This window comes from Desmodus rotundus, chromosome 7 (assembly GCF_022682495.2).
Source record: "Desmodus rotundus isolate HL8 chromosome 7, HLdesRot8A.1, whole genome shotgun sequence".
NCBI classification, from domain to species: Eukaryota; Metazoa; Chordata; class Mammalia; order Chiroptera; family Phyllostomidae; genus Desmodus; species Desmodus rotundus.
This window is the reverse complement of record NC_071393.1, coordinates 110,905,865-110,920,984: the sequence shown is the minus strand read 5'-3', so window position 1 is coordinate 110,920,984 and position 15,120 is coordinate 110,905,865. Positions and strand designations below refer to the sequence as shown.

Below are 15,120 nucleotides of genomic sequence, written 5' to 3'. Positions count from 1 at the left end.
ACATGTGACTTGGGACGGATCCCAGGCTCTCATCACCGGACTAACCAGACCTGAGCAAACAGAACAGCCTAGAGGAGGTGGCAGGTTCCAGGAGAGGCGTCAGGTGGCCTGGGCAGGATGAGTGTCTGCTGCTGAGCCTGGAGCCGGGGCCTTGTGGTATTTGCCTTGGGGCTGCTTCTCTGGCTGGCCTGGTAGCTTAGAGGTGGGGACAATTTAAGCTAAAGAACACCTCCTTTTATTCCCAGGGACACATGGAAGCCGCCCACCCACTAGCTGAAGATCAGCCGAGCCCCGGGACTAATGGTTACCCACACTGCTGAGAATGGCACCGTTGCCCAGCCAGGCACCAGGACAAAGGATGACCCGGGACACTCCTGGAGAGTGATCCTGATGTCTATTCTGAGCTGCGCATTCAAGGGTGTGATAAGTGAGTATGTTACAGGCGCCCTGGGGATGGCCGGCCCTTCCTACCTCAGCAGCATGGGCCAGGTCTGGAAGTCCTGGTTCTGAGCCCGCTTTTCGTCCGAGGGCCTGCCAGAGCTGTCGTACGCTTTTGTCCAGTGACCCCCACCCCCCTTCCGGAATTATGCATTAAGAAATAGTCCCAGAGAATAGGGCAGGGATGGGAAGGGAGTGTCCAGCAGTCTCAGGCCATGTCCTTTGCTGGAGCCATCTTAGAGCCACTTGGCCTCTAAGAACTGGGCCAGACCCAGACTGCCGATGCGTGTGATGGGAGACACCCAGCACAGAGGAGACGGCGTCTCCCCCAAGTCCCCTTCTTGTCGGTTGGCTCGTGGATGCTTGGGCCTTGGGCCCTACTTGTGTGCAGTAGGAATTGCTCCTCACCTGGGACTTCGACTTGGTCCAGATGCCATGAGCAGTTTCTATGACAACCCTGGGCAAGGCATCTAGGGGAAGGGGAGGGATTTGTGGCACTTGAGCTGCCATAAAACCGGCCGCCAGGGGGTCTGCTGTTTTGTCCCTTTAGCTGTGTCTCCTCCTCAGTCCAGATAAGCTCCATGTGAAGTGCGAGGCCCCCAGCTGTGAAGTATCGCCTGACCTCAGCAGCCTTCCTTTCCAGGCTGGGCCTCTGGCTTTTCCTGGATGATGCTATAAAAAATGACAATTGGCTGCATTTACAAGCCCCGGAGGCCTGTTTGCGTGAAGGCTGTTCTGTCTGTGGGACCAGACACCAGCAGGTGGAGCGCTCCCTTGGAAGGCAGGGCTGGGAGCAGGTGCTCTGCACTCCAGACTGGACAGGCTTTTAGGGGCAGCTGGGCTGCTCCATGGGAGCTCAGAGCCTTAGATTCCATGGACGACTTTGCAGGGAGGGAAAAGAGTAACTAGGTATTTCTCAGCTTTAGGTAGAGCTTGACTCTACTGCCAGTGGAGAGCTTAAAACTCAGGGCTAGAATCTATGTTCACTGAGCCCAGGCTTGCAAAATCAGCTTGTGATAGGAGGGTCTTTCAGGAAGTTTGTTCTTGGGTTGAGTTGCAGCCGGGGTGGTATGAGCGCACTTGGACGGCGGGAGTGGCGTGGGCATAGGTAGACGGCCGCGAAGCCCACTGTGGGAACACGGCGGCTCAGTCCGGAGAACTCTTCCCCACATTCCACAGAACTCCCCAGAGCAGTCCACACTGTCCACCTTAACCGTTGTACCCTTCTGCGCAGTAATCCCATTTCTGGCATTATTCATTAACAAGCAGTCCCAGAGGAGAAAAGGGGCTGAATTCTTTTGTCACAGGCATAAAAAAGACGCTTCTGGTGGTGTCATATAACCGTGGGAAGGGGAACAATCTTATCCCTTTGGTGGCCACCTGTGTTAAGCAAATTATAGTTTTCTACTTGTAGAATATTACACAGCCATTATAGTGACGAGCACATAGGCAATGTATCAGCTTGGAAAAATGATCGTGACGTAGTAAGTGCTAGTGTTAAGTTACAGGATCAGCACATTGTGGTCACTTGTAAAATACTCACATGAGGAAAGACTGCCAAGTGGAAATGACCGTGGCTGCTAGTTTAGTGGAACTGTGAATGCCTTTTCGCTCTATGATACATGGATTTTCTTCGAAAACTACATTTAATCTGGATGAATACACAACACACCATTAATTGTGGCTTTCTCTACCATGTGGGGTGATGGGGGGACTTTGCTTTCTAAGTCATTCCGTTCTGTACTGTTTAAATTTCAGCTGTGAGCACATTACATTTGTAATCAGAAAAAATAATGTAGTTTAAAACACTAGAATTAAATTAAAAAAATTTATTATTATTCAATTACAGTTGTATGCCTTTTCTCTCCATCCCTCCACCTCACCCCAGTAGAATTAAAATTTTAAAAAAGGCTACATATCCCAAGAAAGAGGAGAACAGAAAGGCTGAGCTGACTAGCTGTTTATGCCTGCCCTCATCAGAGTTGACGGGCCTGTGCCTGTTGGGGCCCATTCATTCATTCATTCATTCACTCCACAGGCATTAGTGGGCCTTCCTGCCAGGCACAGGTTACCTGGCAGCGAATGGGACAGAGCCCCTGCCCTCGTGGAGCTTTCATTCTAATTGGCAGACACAGTGAACAGCATCAAAGTGTCCGGATGCGAGAGCGCTATGAAGAAAACAAGGCGGGAAGATGTGAGTGACAGGAGGCTGCTGTGGAGTGCAGATCAGAGGTCTCCAAGGGGCGGTAGCTGAGCTGAGACCTGAGTGACAACAGCGAGGCAGCCGTGTGAGGTCTGGGGATGCCCGGCCTACAGGCTCCCTCCCCAGGGTGCCCTTTGTTGCTTGAGCCCTGGGGAGCCTGTGCCAGGTCTGACTTCGTGTTCCAAATGCAGTTGGGATTTGCTTAGTGCCTAAGACCCTCTAAAGCCCTCCCCTGCCCACTGGCCTATGTGGATTGGTTGGTCCAGGCACAGGACTTCTCTGGGCAGCCTGCACATTGGCCGCGGCCCTTGGCTGGCAGGGCTGGGCCATTGGAGATTCTCTGCAGCCTTGGGGTGGGCTGGCAGTCAGGGAGGCTCTAGGTAACATGTGTCCTGGTGAGGATTCTTTGAAGGGCATGTGCCTTGAGGCCCTGAGAGGGTCAACTTTTGACCATGGGGGACCTTCACGTGGATCCTGCCAGACCTTGGCCTCAGAACAGAGCTTGGTCTCTCAGAACAGGCTGAAAGCCTTTGGTAGTTCTGACACCCAGTTCTGAGCTTCCTTGATGATCTACCTAGAAGCTTGTGTCCTCCCTGTTTCCTGTTGTCTCTCCATGGACTGTCCCAGGTTTCCAGAAGCAGAAACTTAGAAAATGGTAGTTCCCTCAGAGGAGCTATAGTTGGACTCAGGCAGTGCAATGTGCTGGTTGGAAGTGAAGGCTCTGGAGCTGGGTTCGAATCCCACCTCTGCCTTCTATGGCTGTAAGAACTTAGGCTGCTTATTTAGCCTTTCTCTGCCTCAATTTCACCATCTGTAAAATGGGCTTAAAGGTTATTTGAGTTAATACATGGAAAGTGCTGAGAAGAGTGGCTGATTATTAATATTATTGTTACTTGGGAGGTGGAGGGAGGACCGTCCCAGGGGGCTTTCCTAGGGGATGCCCACAGCAAGAGAGGGTAGAACTCTGGCATCTGGGCCAGCCAATGACCACAGGTATTTCCCCCCTTTGCTTCCCTTCTGGCTCTGAAGCAAACTTGCATTTTGCCCCCCACCCTCAGCTTGCTGACCACAGGGGAAGTTCAGGATGGTTTCAGACCTTGCGTCTTGCACCCAGATGCAAAGGTAGCTCACTGATTCCACTCACTTGCAGCGCAGGGTCTACCAGGGGACTGGGCTCCCAGTCACTCAAGCTGTGTCCCCACTGCCTTGCCCTCAGGGCTATGCATCTCCCCAGAGCATAGAACAGAAGTGATGTTGGTACCTGGAGATGAGGAGCAAAATTTGGGAAGTAAATAGGGTGAAAGAGGAAGGCCTGCCCAGCCTGGCCACATGGAAGGGAAGCCCAGTTTTCTAGCAGGCTGCTCTTCTGGACAAAAATTTCCAGAGTCATTGTGTTGTGGCACCTTAGCTTCCTGGAACAAGATGGGGGAATTTTTGGCAAAACCAAGGACAATCATCTCATCTGGGTTTGCTTCCAGCCTGCCTTGTACTTTTATTGCGTTCTCTTCACTCCTCTCAACTGCTTTCTCTGCTCTTTGCCACCCTAAGGAATAGCTCAGCAGTCCCTGAGAGCAGTAGGTGAGATACTCCTAGGCCCTGGGCTCTGAAAGCCAGCCCCTCCCCTCTAATCACCTGTCCCTTGGAGGGGCGGTGCCCTTCCCTGATAAGCCTCCTTCAGTTCCGGCCATTTGCTGGAACTCTGTGTTCTCTGGCCCTTTGATCAACAAGTGTGAGGAGTTTCATTAACACTTGTACTTGAGTGTTCTTCCCCCAAATCCCTCTTGTGAAATTGTCCACTGCTTTCCAAATTTTTTTCTCCTGCCTTCAGTCTTTCCCACACTCTCCTCCTCTTTACTCCACCCTAAATTTTCTTTCCTGGGCTGTCCCATTTCTGGGTAATAGTCCTGAAGACGGTGTGTTTGTCACCAGGAGAAAGAGGCCAACATCCCGTGTGCTGCTGATTCTTCCTGATGTTGACTGTCCTCGGGTTCTGATCCCAGGGCTGAGCAAGGAGGTAATGGAAGGGTCCAGGGCAAAGGGCTCAGGTGGGGCAAGTCCAAGGCAGGAGTAGGTATCTGTTGGGTCTAGCCAAGGGTGGGTGAGCTCAAGGTGTGAGCACAGCTCCTGTGGATATCAGACATGGGTTTGGGGAGTGGCTTCTGGAAACCTACCCAAGCCAATGCCTACTCTACCAAGAATGTCTCTTCCCCCACAGTGTGAGCTGCCATCCCAGCTGACGACACTGTCTCAAATCCCTGTTCCCGGTCTGCACCCCCACCTCCTGGCCCCAGCCAGGACTTCCAGGTACCCCCCCTCCATTGTCTTGCATGGACCAGACATGTTCTCCTGGCACAGCACCTCAGACACGGTCTGACCTTGCCTACGTATGCTTCCCCTCCCTTTCTTCCAGTTCTGGAAGATTCCAAAAACGGAATCCAGGCCCCTGGCACCTCTCCTTTCCCCCATCCCCACCCTCTCTTCTGTTCAGCAGCTTACCTTCCCTGTGACGGCCACCTCTTTAATTTTGCTTCTGCTCGTAGGGTTTAGGAGTCCAGCTCTTCCAAGTCACCTGCTCCGGGGGTGACTGGAGCCTCTGATTTGTTACCAACTGGTACCATTCTTGGCTGTTTCAAAAGATGAGACCAAGAGGCAGCGAGAGCAGGGTTTTAAAAAATCAGCATCAGGATGGGGGCTGCCCTGGGTGGTGAATGCAGTCATGCAGGGCTGCTGGATGGGAAGCCCCCTCCCCAGACCTTGTGGGGTGGAGGAGCCCGGGGTCCGAGTGCAGCTCAGGTGGACAGCTGCAAGTTCAGAGGGACCCGAGTGAGCTGGAGGCAGAGTGGTCTGTCTGGAGTTCAGGATAAACGAGGGTACGAGAAGCTGTGCCAGGAATGCCGGCCCTTTCCTTTCGGCCTTCTTTTCCAGCCAGGCCTTCAGAGGACAGGCGCCGAGACCCCCTGCCTCTTGTCCACCTGAAACCGGGAGCTCACACTGACTCTGCTTGGCTGAGGCCTTATTCTTGGGCTGTGTATACAGTTACCGTTTTCACAGGGTGCTTTGGCTGCCAGTTTGGTGCTGTGGGTGGAGGTAAAGACCTGACCTGCTTGGCAAAGAAGGCTGCCCGGCCTCTAGTGTGGGCAGGGCCCAAATGACCCTGCCTCCAGTAGAAGGGGGCACTCCAGGAGGAGCTGGTGAGCGGGAAGCCTGGCTCTGTGCCAGCCATGATAGCCACCCTTCCTTGAGCATTGGCTGTACTCTCAGTAGGGTGTCTTTTAGCTCATCCCTCACTGTCCCACACGACCCTCAGGGATAGTGAGCTATTCTATCCTCACTTTACCTATAGGGAAACTGAGGCAGAGAGGCCAAGTGAGATGCCCTAGACCCTGCGGGTGGAGGGCATCAGCCAGGATGCAGACCCAGGCAGTTTGGATCAAGTTTCCTTAGGTTCATTTGCCTGGCAAATTTATTGAGCATCTTCTATATACAAGGCACAAAGATGACTGATACATATTCATTTAATACTTTTTCCAGATAAAATTTTTTTAGAAGAGTTATGCATCCTTGTTAGAAAAGTACAAAGGAGGAAATAAGAGTCACTTATGTAATCATCCAGAGATGATCGTGGTTAAATTTTTTTATATACTTACATGTATGTATGCCTTTGCCAAATCAAAATCATATTAAATATTCAGTTCTGAGTCCTGCTTTTTTCTCTTAACATTGTGTTAAACCAGCGTTCATTAGGTGGCTGCAGTGCTGGCCTTCAGATGGATTATGGTGAAGCTGAGCGTGAAATGTTGCCACAGGGGCAAACCGGTTGTAGATGTGGACACAGCGTAGTGGGAGGCTCTGAGGTGGAGGTGCTTAGGAAAGCCTTCACGGAAGAGGAGCTGGGTCTTGAAGGATTATGGGATCATGGGCTGTGGTGAGGTGGGGTGTAGGGGTAGCAGTTGTAAGGGCACCCCAAGTAGCAAAACCAACCATGTAAAGATCCAGAGGACAGGATCTGAGGCAGAAGGGGAGTCACGAATGGCTTGGGTAGCTATCCCTAGGGGTTTGAGTCCCACGATGTTAAAGATCCACTAATGGGCTTTAAGTGGGGAGAAACACTGGATTTGCACTTTAGAAAGACTGCTGTTTGTATACACTCTTGGATAGTGTGATGAGTGCATCCGAAAGGAAGTGAGGAGGGAGATGAGCTGGGGGACGATTGGATTCACCCAGGTGAGCGATGAGAAGGGCTTGAACCAGAGCAGCAGCCGTGAGAGAGGAATGAAGAGGATAGATTTCAGAGATATTTAAGAGGTAGAACAGACAGGAGTTGATGATGGCTGACTTGGTGCTTTGCCACGTGACTTGCTTCAGCCAGAGATGTTAGTGGGTGTAATCTAATCAGAGTCTTGAAAAGCGCTGGTGCCATTGCCCTTGCCCTGAGAAGAACGTGCTGGGGCCAAATCCCTAGGCCCAGGAGGAGGATGAGAGACAAGCAGAGCAAGAGCCACCCCAAACAAACATTGGACAGAGCCCCCAGAGGACTTGCAGTCTCAGCATGGAAGCCCTGAGTCCCAAGATGTGCCAACCCATGAAAGGACCTGTGAGCTGTAATAGTACATGAGAGTAGGTTTAAGCCACTGAGTTTTGGGATGACCCGTTATGTAGCAATTGCTGACCGATAAAGGCATGTTCTTTGTTCTTCGTTCTTGTATGGAATGCTTACCGTGTGCCAGGCACTATTCTAGGCACAGGGGGTACACAGACAAGTCCTTGCTGTTAGGGAGCTCATGTGAGAGTGGGGATGCGGCAGAGGAAGCTAGAAAGATGCCAGGGCTTCTGGCCGCGAACTGGGTGGAACTGGTACCAGCAATCCGAATGGGTCATAGGAGGAAAGCAGGTTTTGGGGAAAAGATAATGTTTGATCGAGGAAAGGGGTTGGAAGTGCCTGTGGGACATATAAGTGGAGGTAGAAAAAGAAGAGGAAAGAGTGAGGTAGGCAGGTGTAGAACACAGGAAAGACATCTGGCTGGGGACCGCAGGTTACCAACAGGAACTGAAACCACCTGTACCGGAGACAGAGTAAGTGTTGTGGATATTCAGAGGAGGAAGAGAGGACTGGTGTCTGGGAGGATGGAAAAGCGTTTGATCTGAAGGGAACCTGTCAGCTGGGTTTGCACTTGTGGAGGTGAGAGGAGAGAGGCCGCAAACACAATGGGTAGGCTATGCAAAGGCATGGAGGTGAGAGAGCGAGCCGTGAGAATAAGCCTGGAAAAGTAGATTGGAGCGAGATCACGGAGGGTCTTGAATGCTAGGCCAAGGATGCTGTGGGGTTTCACTAGGAAGTGGGGAGCCATTGAGTGTTTATAAGCAGGGGAGTGACATTATGCTCTCATGTCTAGGAAATGGGCAGTGGTATGTAGTGGGGGCAGTTTTGATGTAGAAGGCAAGAAGTATGGGTTCTAGTCTCAGCTCTTCTCTTCACTGGCTCTGGGATATGGGGCGATTGACTTACACTCTCAGAGCCCTAACTGTCTCTCTTTAAAAATGGGAGCAAAACTACTTCCCCTTCACGTGGATCTTAATTAGGTAAGAACCAACGACAGGATGTGAATGAGAGTGCGTGGAAGACCCCAAGGCCATGCACAAGGGTGGGTATTTTGTGACTGGGACTGCTGCGGCTGAAGGATGAGAATGGGGTTCCTAGACAGACGGGCAGACTGCAGATCCATCTTGCTAACCTCTGACCCTTCTTGCACCTTGGAGAGGGCCTGACAGCAATGTCGAGCCTGGTGACCACTGGCAGCCGGCAGAGCTGGGATTCGTGTTCTCGTGCTCCGCCTTCCTGTTCCTGATGCAGCCTTGTGCTCCCCCATCCCTCTGCCCACGTGAACAACACGTGTCCTCCAGAGAACGCCTGATCAGGGAGGCCTGTGTCATGGGAAGAGCCGGCTGTGGAACAGAAGGCTGGGGGCATTTGCTGCCCTCAAGGAGCATCCGGGCTAGTTGGGTCAAAGGGCACGTGCCTCAAATAGTAGATAGGGTGGCCCTTGATACAAGGCCACATGAGTGGTCCAGAGAGTTGCTGGTGAAGGGCGAGGAGAAAGCAGTGAGGCCTGTGGGCTGGTCCTTGAAGACTGCGTTTAAAAGAAAGGAGGGGGAGGGGAATAGAAGTGGAAGGGAAGACTCTCTCCTCTGTCAGCCCACTGGTTTCCTTTTCACATTGAAACAAGACACCAAAACCCTGCTTAATGGAGCAGTTAAGGACAAATGTGACCACAAGGAGCTGCCACTTCACACCCACTAGGATGGCCATCATCAGAAAACCAGCTAGTGGCCTAGAGATGGGGGTGACTGATGGGCCCGGAGAGCTGACTTTTTCACAGACACCAGGTCATCCAAAAAAGTTATTATAGGGAGGGTAGTAGACACCTCCTTCCAAGAAGCATTTGAGTAGAGTTACTCAGAAGAAGCCATTGGGGTTGTTTTCTTCATTTCTCATGCTCCCCAGCTCAGGTAAGGAATATGGATTAAAGTAATGAAAATGGAATAAGATCGAGATTATGGCTGGTAACCAAAGAGAAGTGGAGAGGCAGGTTTGAAATCCACTCTGCCCTGGTTACATCAGACTTGAATAGGACAAGTTCAAGACAGCAGGAGAGGCTCAGCTCTCCCTCCCTCCCTCCCTCACCTATCTCCTTTGTGTCCCCAGCAGCTGGCCCCAGTAGGCACCATGGCTTCTGCAGAGCCCCTGACGGCACTGTCCCGCTGGTACCTATACGCCATCCATGGCTACTTCTGCGAGGTGATGTTCACAGCGGCCTGGGAGTTTGTGGTGAACTTTAACTGGAAGTTCCCGGGGGTCACGAGCGTGTGGGCGCTCTTCATCTACGGCACCTCCATCCTGATCGTGGAGCGCATGTACCTGCGCCTGCGGGGCCGCTGCCCGCTGCTGGTGCGCTGCCTCATCTACACGCTCTGGACCTACCTGTGGGAGTTCACCACCGGCTTCATCCTGCGCCAGTTCAACGCCTGCCCCTGGGACTACTCCCAGTTCGACTTTGACTTCATGGGCCTCATCACCCTGGAGTACGCAGTGCCCTGGTTCTGTGGGGCCCTCATCATGGAGCAGTTCATCATCCGGAACACCCTCCGCCTCCGCTTTGACAAGGATGCCGAGCCTGGGGAGCCTGGAGGCCCCCTGGCCCTGGCCAACGGCCACGTCAAGATCGACTGAGTAGGGGACTTCTGGTGGGGGGGGGTCGCTCATGCACCCTGTGAGGAAAGGTACCAAGCTGGTGGAGCCACCCCTTCTGTACAGCACAAGCCCTGCCCCATCCCAGCCTCAGCCCCATGGGGCCCACACAGCCCCCAGGCCCTCCACTGTGAGCTGGTGTTGGGAGGCCAGCTGTCCAGGCAGCAGAGGTACTTTGGGAATGGTCCATGGATCTCAGCCCAGCTCAGAGGTGGCAGCAGGGGGTCTGAGGCTTGCAGCAGCCAGGCGACATGGGTGACTTGGAAGCGGCAGGCCCTGTCCTGGCTGAGGAATTCTTGAAAAATGGGCAAAAGGTGGGAGGCAAGGTCTGAGGAGGCTTGGGGGTGCTGCCTCGGCCACCTGGCCCCCTCTCACCTGGCTTAGTTGGGCTTTGGCGGGTTCCATTAGGCAATATTCAGGTGCTTGCTTGCAACCAATACCTCCCTGGGGCCGCTGAGCTGCAGCCTAAGGAGAGACTGGGCAGCCAGGAGGCTGCTTGGCAGCTGTGCTGTTCTGCAAGGGCTGGGAGGCCTTCCCTTGGCTCCTCTCCCCTCCCCCAGGGCCCCACGCTGCTTTCTTGGCCTTCTGGGGGCCCCCTGGTGCTGGATTCCCACCAACCTTGGGCTTTTGGAGGTTTCAATCCCTGTGTGTTCGGTGGCGTTTCCCCCTTTTCTCTCTTATTTTCAAGGCCTTTACCACTCTTAGCCCTGTATCCATGTCAATAACCCACCAATCCCCAACTCCAACTCCCCAGCCAACACAGCAGCTGCCTGAGGTAGAACCCTGAGACAGACCCCGCCCACCCTCTGCAGCCTCCCCTCTGCTATTACCCCAGCTGGGCTGTGGCAATGCCCCTGGTGCTCTCCTCCATCCACACCCCCTCCCCACAGTGTTCCAGCTGAAAACCGTACCCACAACACACATTCAGGCCAAGGTGGGCCCCACAGATCCACAGTGGGGACCTAGAGACAAATCAGTGGGCGGGAGGGGTGGGGGGGGCTGTCGGGACGCAGGTAAAGGCACACCTGACTGGTTTATTTTCAATCCATTCAGTGGCAATCTAGCATTCTAGGGGATGGGGGCGCACTATCGAGTGTTGGAGACCCATGGAGAATGAGTGAGGGAGACCCTCCCATCCTTGGTGGGAAGAGGTCACTTCTGGCTCTGCCATAGCCCCAGCCCAGTGGCCAAACTTCCTCAGGGCCACCCCTCCTCACCCTTCTTAGCAAGGCTGACACTATGAGCTTGCCCCTTAAACAGTATTACCCTGCCACGCTCATGGGCATTGTCGTCTTGGTTGCCCTGCCTTCCCCCGGGACAGGTCCATTGCTGGCAGTGGACAGGTGAAACCCTCACTCCAGCCCACTTCCGGCTCTGCCCCCACTCGCCAAGGGGAGGGGTCCATCAGAACACAGCGGATCCCATGGTACATGGTCTCCTCTTGACCACGCTATAACTCTGAGGTAGAAATTAGCCTTTCCCTTTTTATGGAACATTAAAAAGTGATAATGCCACCTGTGGAGAGAATCTCCTCTTCCTTGCTCTGCCACAGCTCCTAGACTGTGCAGACAGCACCGGCCCAGGGAAGGCGGGCGGGTGTGGGCAGGAGGGGTGTCCCGGGTTGGGAGAAAGGCTGGGAGACTGTCTTCTGCAGGGTTGCTTTCTGCAGTTGACCCCATCCAGGACAGGATGAAGGGCATGTCCCAGCCTCTGTCCGGGTAGACTGTCACATGCAGGCACGAAGCACATTCTGCCAGGGCCAGCCCCACCTTTGATTTTCCTGCAGCCCAGCATAAGGCCTCCACAATGCTCAGCCTGACCAAGCCCCTGGATGGCCCACTGGATCTGGCTGCTCCAGATGTTGCCCCGTGGGCATTCCTTGGCACCATCCTTTCTCTGGACCCTCTGGACTCCCAAGTGCGGGAGGCCCTGGAGTAAGCCTGCCCCCCTGGCAGTGTGCAGAGCACTGTGTTTCTGCTTCATTCAGGTGCCCCATGGCTCCTACTGTCCCTCATAGGGCACAGAGCCCCCGCAAAGGGAGGCGATGAGCCAGGGCTTGACCACAGGGTCTGCAGGCTCAGAGCTCACTGGGGGTAGCCCAGACTTCCAACTCCTCTTTTTTGGGTATCCTCAGGGCCCCCATTCCTTAGTGCCCAGGGACTCAAAGTTTAGGATAATCCCAGCCCTGCCAAGCAGTGGGGGTGCTGGCAGAGAGAGTCCGCTTGCTCTTTATGAACCGCTGGTGTCCTGGGCCTCTCCGCTGGACATCAGCAGCATCTCTGAGTTACACAGATTGCCACGTGCTGCCCTGCATGGTTGAACTGCTTCCATGTCTGCTAGGTATCCTGTCCCTTGTGCCCTGTTCCCTCAGATGCCAGTGAGTCATAATGGCATCACAATGGCCTATGCTTATTCTCAGCAATAATACCTAGGGAGTGCCCCTGAGTCCTTTTGCCCTGGTCCCTTGCCCCTCTGCATGGGTCCCCTGGGGAGGCAGCCACTGAGTGGGTCAGCTCCTGAGAACCAGTATTTGTGAAGTGCTGGGCTATGCAGACATCATCGCAGGGAATGTGGAGGGAGGCCCAGCCCCCGGTGGAGCTATGGCTAAAGCAGGGAGAATACCTTCCACTCTGAGGCCATCCTAGACCCGGAGGAGCTGCAGGTCCTGGTCTGCAAAAGGGCCTCTGAGGCAGGTGGGACTGTCTCCCAACTGTGGCAGCTCTTCAGAAGGACATACGGCCGGTTTGTGCACCCATTGCCTGCTCTGTCTCTGTTGGTCTCTGTCTTTTCACGTTTGTGCACATAAAATATATTGGTGTTTGTGTTCCAGGACTGCCTCTGCCCATCTCTGTTTCTTCTGCTGTGGAGCCCTTTTCTAGGGCCACTGGAGGCCGCGCTCTTCACACCCTGGCATCCACACCCTGGCATCACACCTTGAACCAAGAGGCTGCCGTGTGAGGCCACCCTGTGCGAAGGGCAGGTGGCACACACTGCCAGTCCTTTTCACTGTCTCTACTCTGACCCTGCCTGGTAACCTGAATTCTCCACCCAACCCCTGAGCACCCACCAGTAGCATAGTCTGGTCCAGGCCATACTTTGGTCCCAGGCTGCAAGGTAGCTGGGGAGTCCTGGGCAGTACCCAGGTTGGTTATAGGTTAGCAGCATCTGCACAGGAGATGAGCCACTCTTGAACATGCCGTCTGTGTGCTGGGGTGTCTCATGAGGTGGAAGGGCACAGGGTCGGAGGCTGAGGGCACCTCCAAGAGCTGGAAAGCCAGACTTCCTACTTTCCATTACGTTGAGTCACACCTTGAAGGTACAGAGTCCTGCCCTGCCCCCACAGCACTGCCATCTCTGAGACGTGCATTTGCAGGAAGCAGTCTCTCCCTACTTTGTCTACCTCTGCTCTATCTAGCGGCCCTTGTCTTCCCCTCCTCCTTGTTCTCCTGCCCACTTTCCTGCTTCCAGAAAGAGGATGGAGGGTTCAGAATTTGCTCAGTCAGTCCAAATAAACACCATGGCTTGACCCCTCCCACTGGACCCCATTTCCTGACCCTGCCACAGGCTGGGTTTCTGGATGGAGGGGCAGTGTGCTCTCTGAGCACTGAGAAGGCCCTCTACCTTCCCCACTCACCTATTTATATCTTTGACTGAGAGATTTTCCCCTTATAAAAACAAGCAAGTATAAAGCCCCAACAGTCATTTTTATGTTAGAGTAAACAAATCTATAAGGCAGGTTTCTATAGAAAGAAAGAGTCAAGCATAATGAAATAGGATCTACCTTATGGAACTTCAGAGAAGAGGCGAGAGGGGGGCTCAGAACAAGAAGGCTGAGGGGACTCAAGATTCTACTGGCCGGCTACCGCTGTCCTCTACTCAATGGGTGCCTTTCTTCCTTTTTAAGACTTTATGTATTTTATTTTTAGAGAGGGATAGGGAGGGAGAGAGGGAAACATCAACGTGTGGTTGCCTCTCACATGCCCCTTACTGGGGACCTGGCCAGCAACCCAGGCATGTGCCCTGACTGGGGATCGAACCAGCAACCATTTGGTTCACAGGCTGGCACTCAATCCACTGAGCCACACCAGTCAGGGTTGCCTTCCATTCTTGCTACATTCCTTCCTTACCTCCTCACACAATCCAAAAGGACCTTCTGATGACACTGTATTGAGAGAAGTTCTCTAGGAAAGCTAAGGACCTTGGCTGCATCTTATGAAATCTGCCCAATGTTGGTGAAAGCCTAACGCGTCATTAAGAACAATGAATGAACGACCACAGCCTTGCCTTGTCTGCTGAGGGTACCTGTCTCAGCAGGGTGTGTTGTTTGTACTGCCCCTGGTGCAACCCAGGCACAGCTGGCTTGCCTGTGTTTGGTGGACAGAGAAGCAGGTCCAGCAAAAGGAAGTGACTGACTCATCACACCACAGGTCAGAAAAGCCGGACTTAATTTTAATAACAGCTGCGGTTCCGACCACCGTTAGCCCCATGACGCCGTGCACCACCAGTGCGGCCAGGCACTGCCCCGGGGGCTCAAAGGCACGTTCGCATCTTCTCCCATCTGAGGTGGGCACTGTTACTTCCCTGTTTTCAGAGGAGGTCTGGTGGCAACCAGTCTGCCACCCGGATTTGCCACATCACTCTTGTTTAAGTATAAGCAGAGACCCTTTGGGGAGGAACTGTGATGAATCAGGTAGCCTTTTGCACTTTGATGAGATTACTAACAACGTTAGAGTCCAACCCACCCAAATGCTATTCACAGACAGGACTTCACGTTTGGGAGTGGGGGAGCTGGGGGAAGAGACAGGGCTCTAAGGAAGGAGGTGGGGGGTGCCACCTTAGCCAAGACTTCAAACACCTGGGACAAGAATCCATCCCTGGGGAAGGAGGGCTGTGAAATTTTGGCCTTGTTCAACCCTGGGTTTGGGATTGATACCTCTTCCTGCCTCATGTCTTTTTTTTATATCCTGAGTCTTTTTCCTTTGATCCTATTTCATTTACTTGAGATTAAGCCTGGGCCCCTAACTCTATGTCCTCAGAGGGTTTAAAACTACCAGATGAAAACTTTCCCCTTCTGAAAATTCAGATGGGCCTGAGAATTGACCTGGTTAGTTCTTCATCTTCTCATTGGACACCTACAGTGAGCCAGGGACCAGGCTAGTTTCTGGGGTGCACACAGCTAGTGGGGGAGAAAGATGCTGTGCAGATGCTCCCCACGATTGTTCTATCACTACAT

General features: G+C 53.3%; 1 protein-coding gene across 6 annotated transcripts; it reads left to right on the top strand.

Moving 5' to 3' along the window:
• Positions 1-290: 290 nt before the first annotated feature.
• TMEM229B (transmembrane protein 229B) lies at positions 291-12,716 on the top strand. Of its 6 annotated transcripts, none has more exons than XM_053928741.2 (3): positions 4,524-4,655; positions 4,857-4,945; positions 9,348-12,716. In XM_053928741.2, the coding sequence occupies exon 3, from the start codon at positions 9,366-9,368 to the stop codon at positions 9,867-9,869; it is 504 nt and encodes a 167-aa protein (XP_053784716.1). In that variant the 5' UTR covers positions 4,524-4,655; positions 4,857-4,945; positions 9,348-9,365; the 3' UTR covers positions 9,870-12,716. The 6 variants fall into 6 exon arrangements, with proteins under 6 accessions (XP_045057808.1, XP_024424077.1, XP_053784716.1 ...); XM_053928742.2 differs by having other exon boundaries at positions 9,345-12,716; XM_045201873.3 differs by lacking the exons at positions 4,524-4,655; positions 4,857-4,945 and adding an exon at positions 291-427 and having other exon boundaries at positions 9,345-12,716.
• Positions 12,717-15,120: the final 2,404 nt, after the last annotated feature.

Coding starts and splice junctions, on each gene's coding strand:
- TMEM229B (XM_045201873.3), top strand. CDS start 9,366: ATGGCTTCTGCAGAGCCCCTGACGGCACTGTCCCGCTGGTACCTATAC.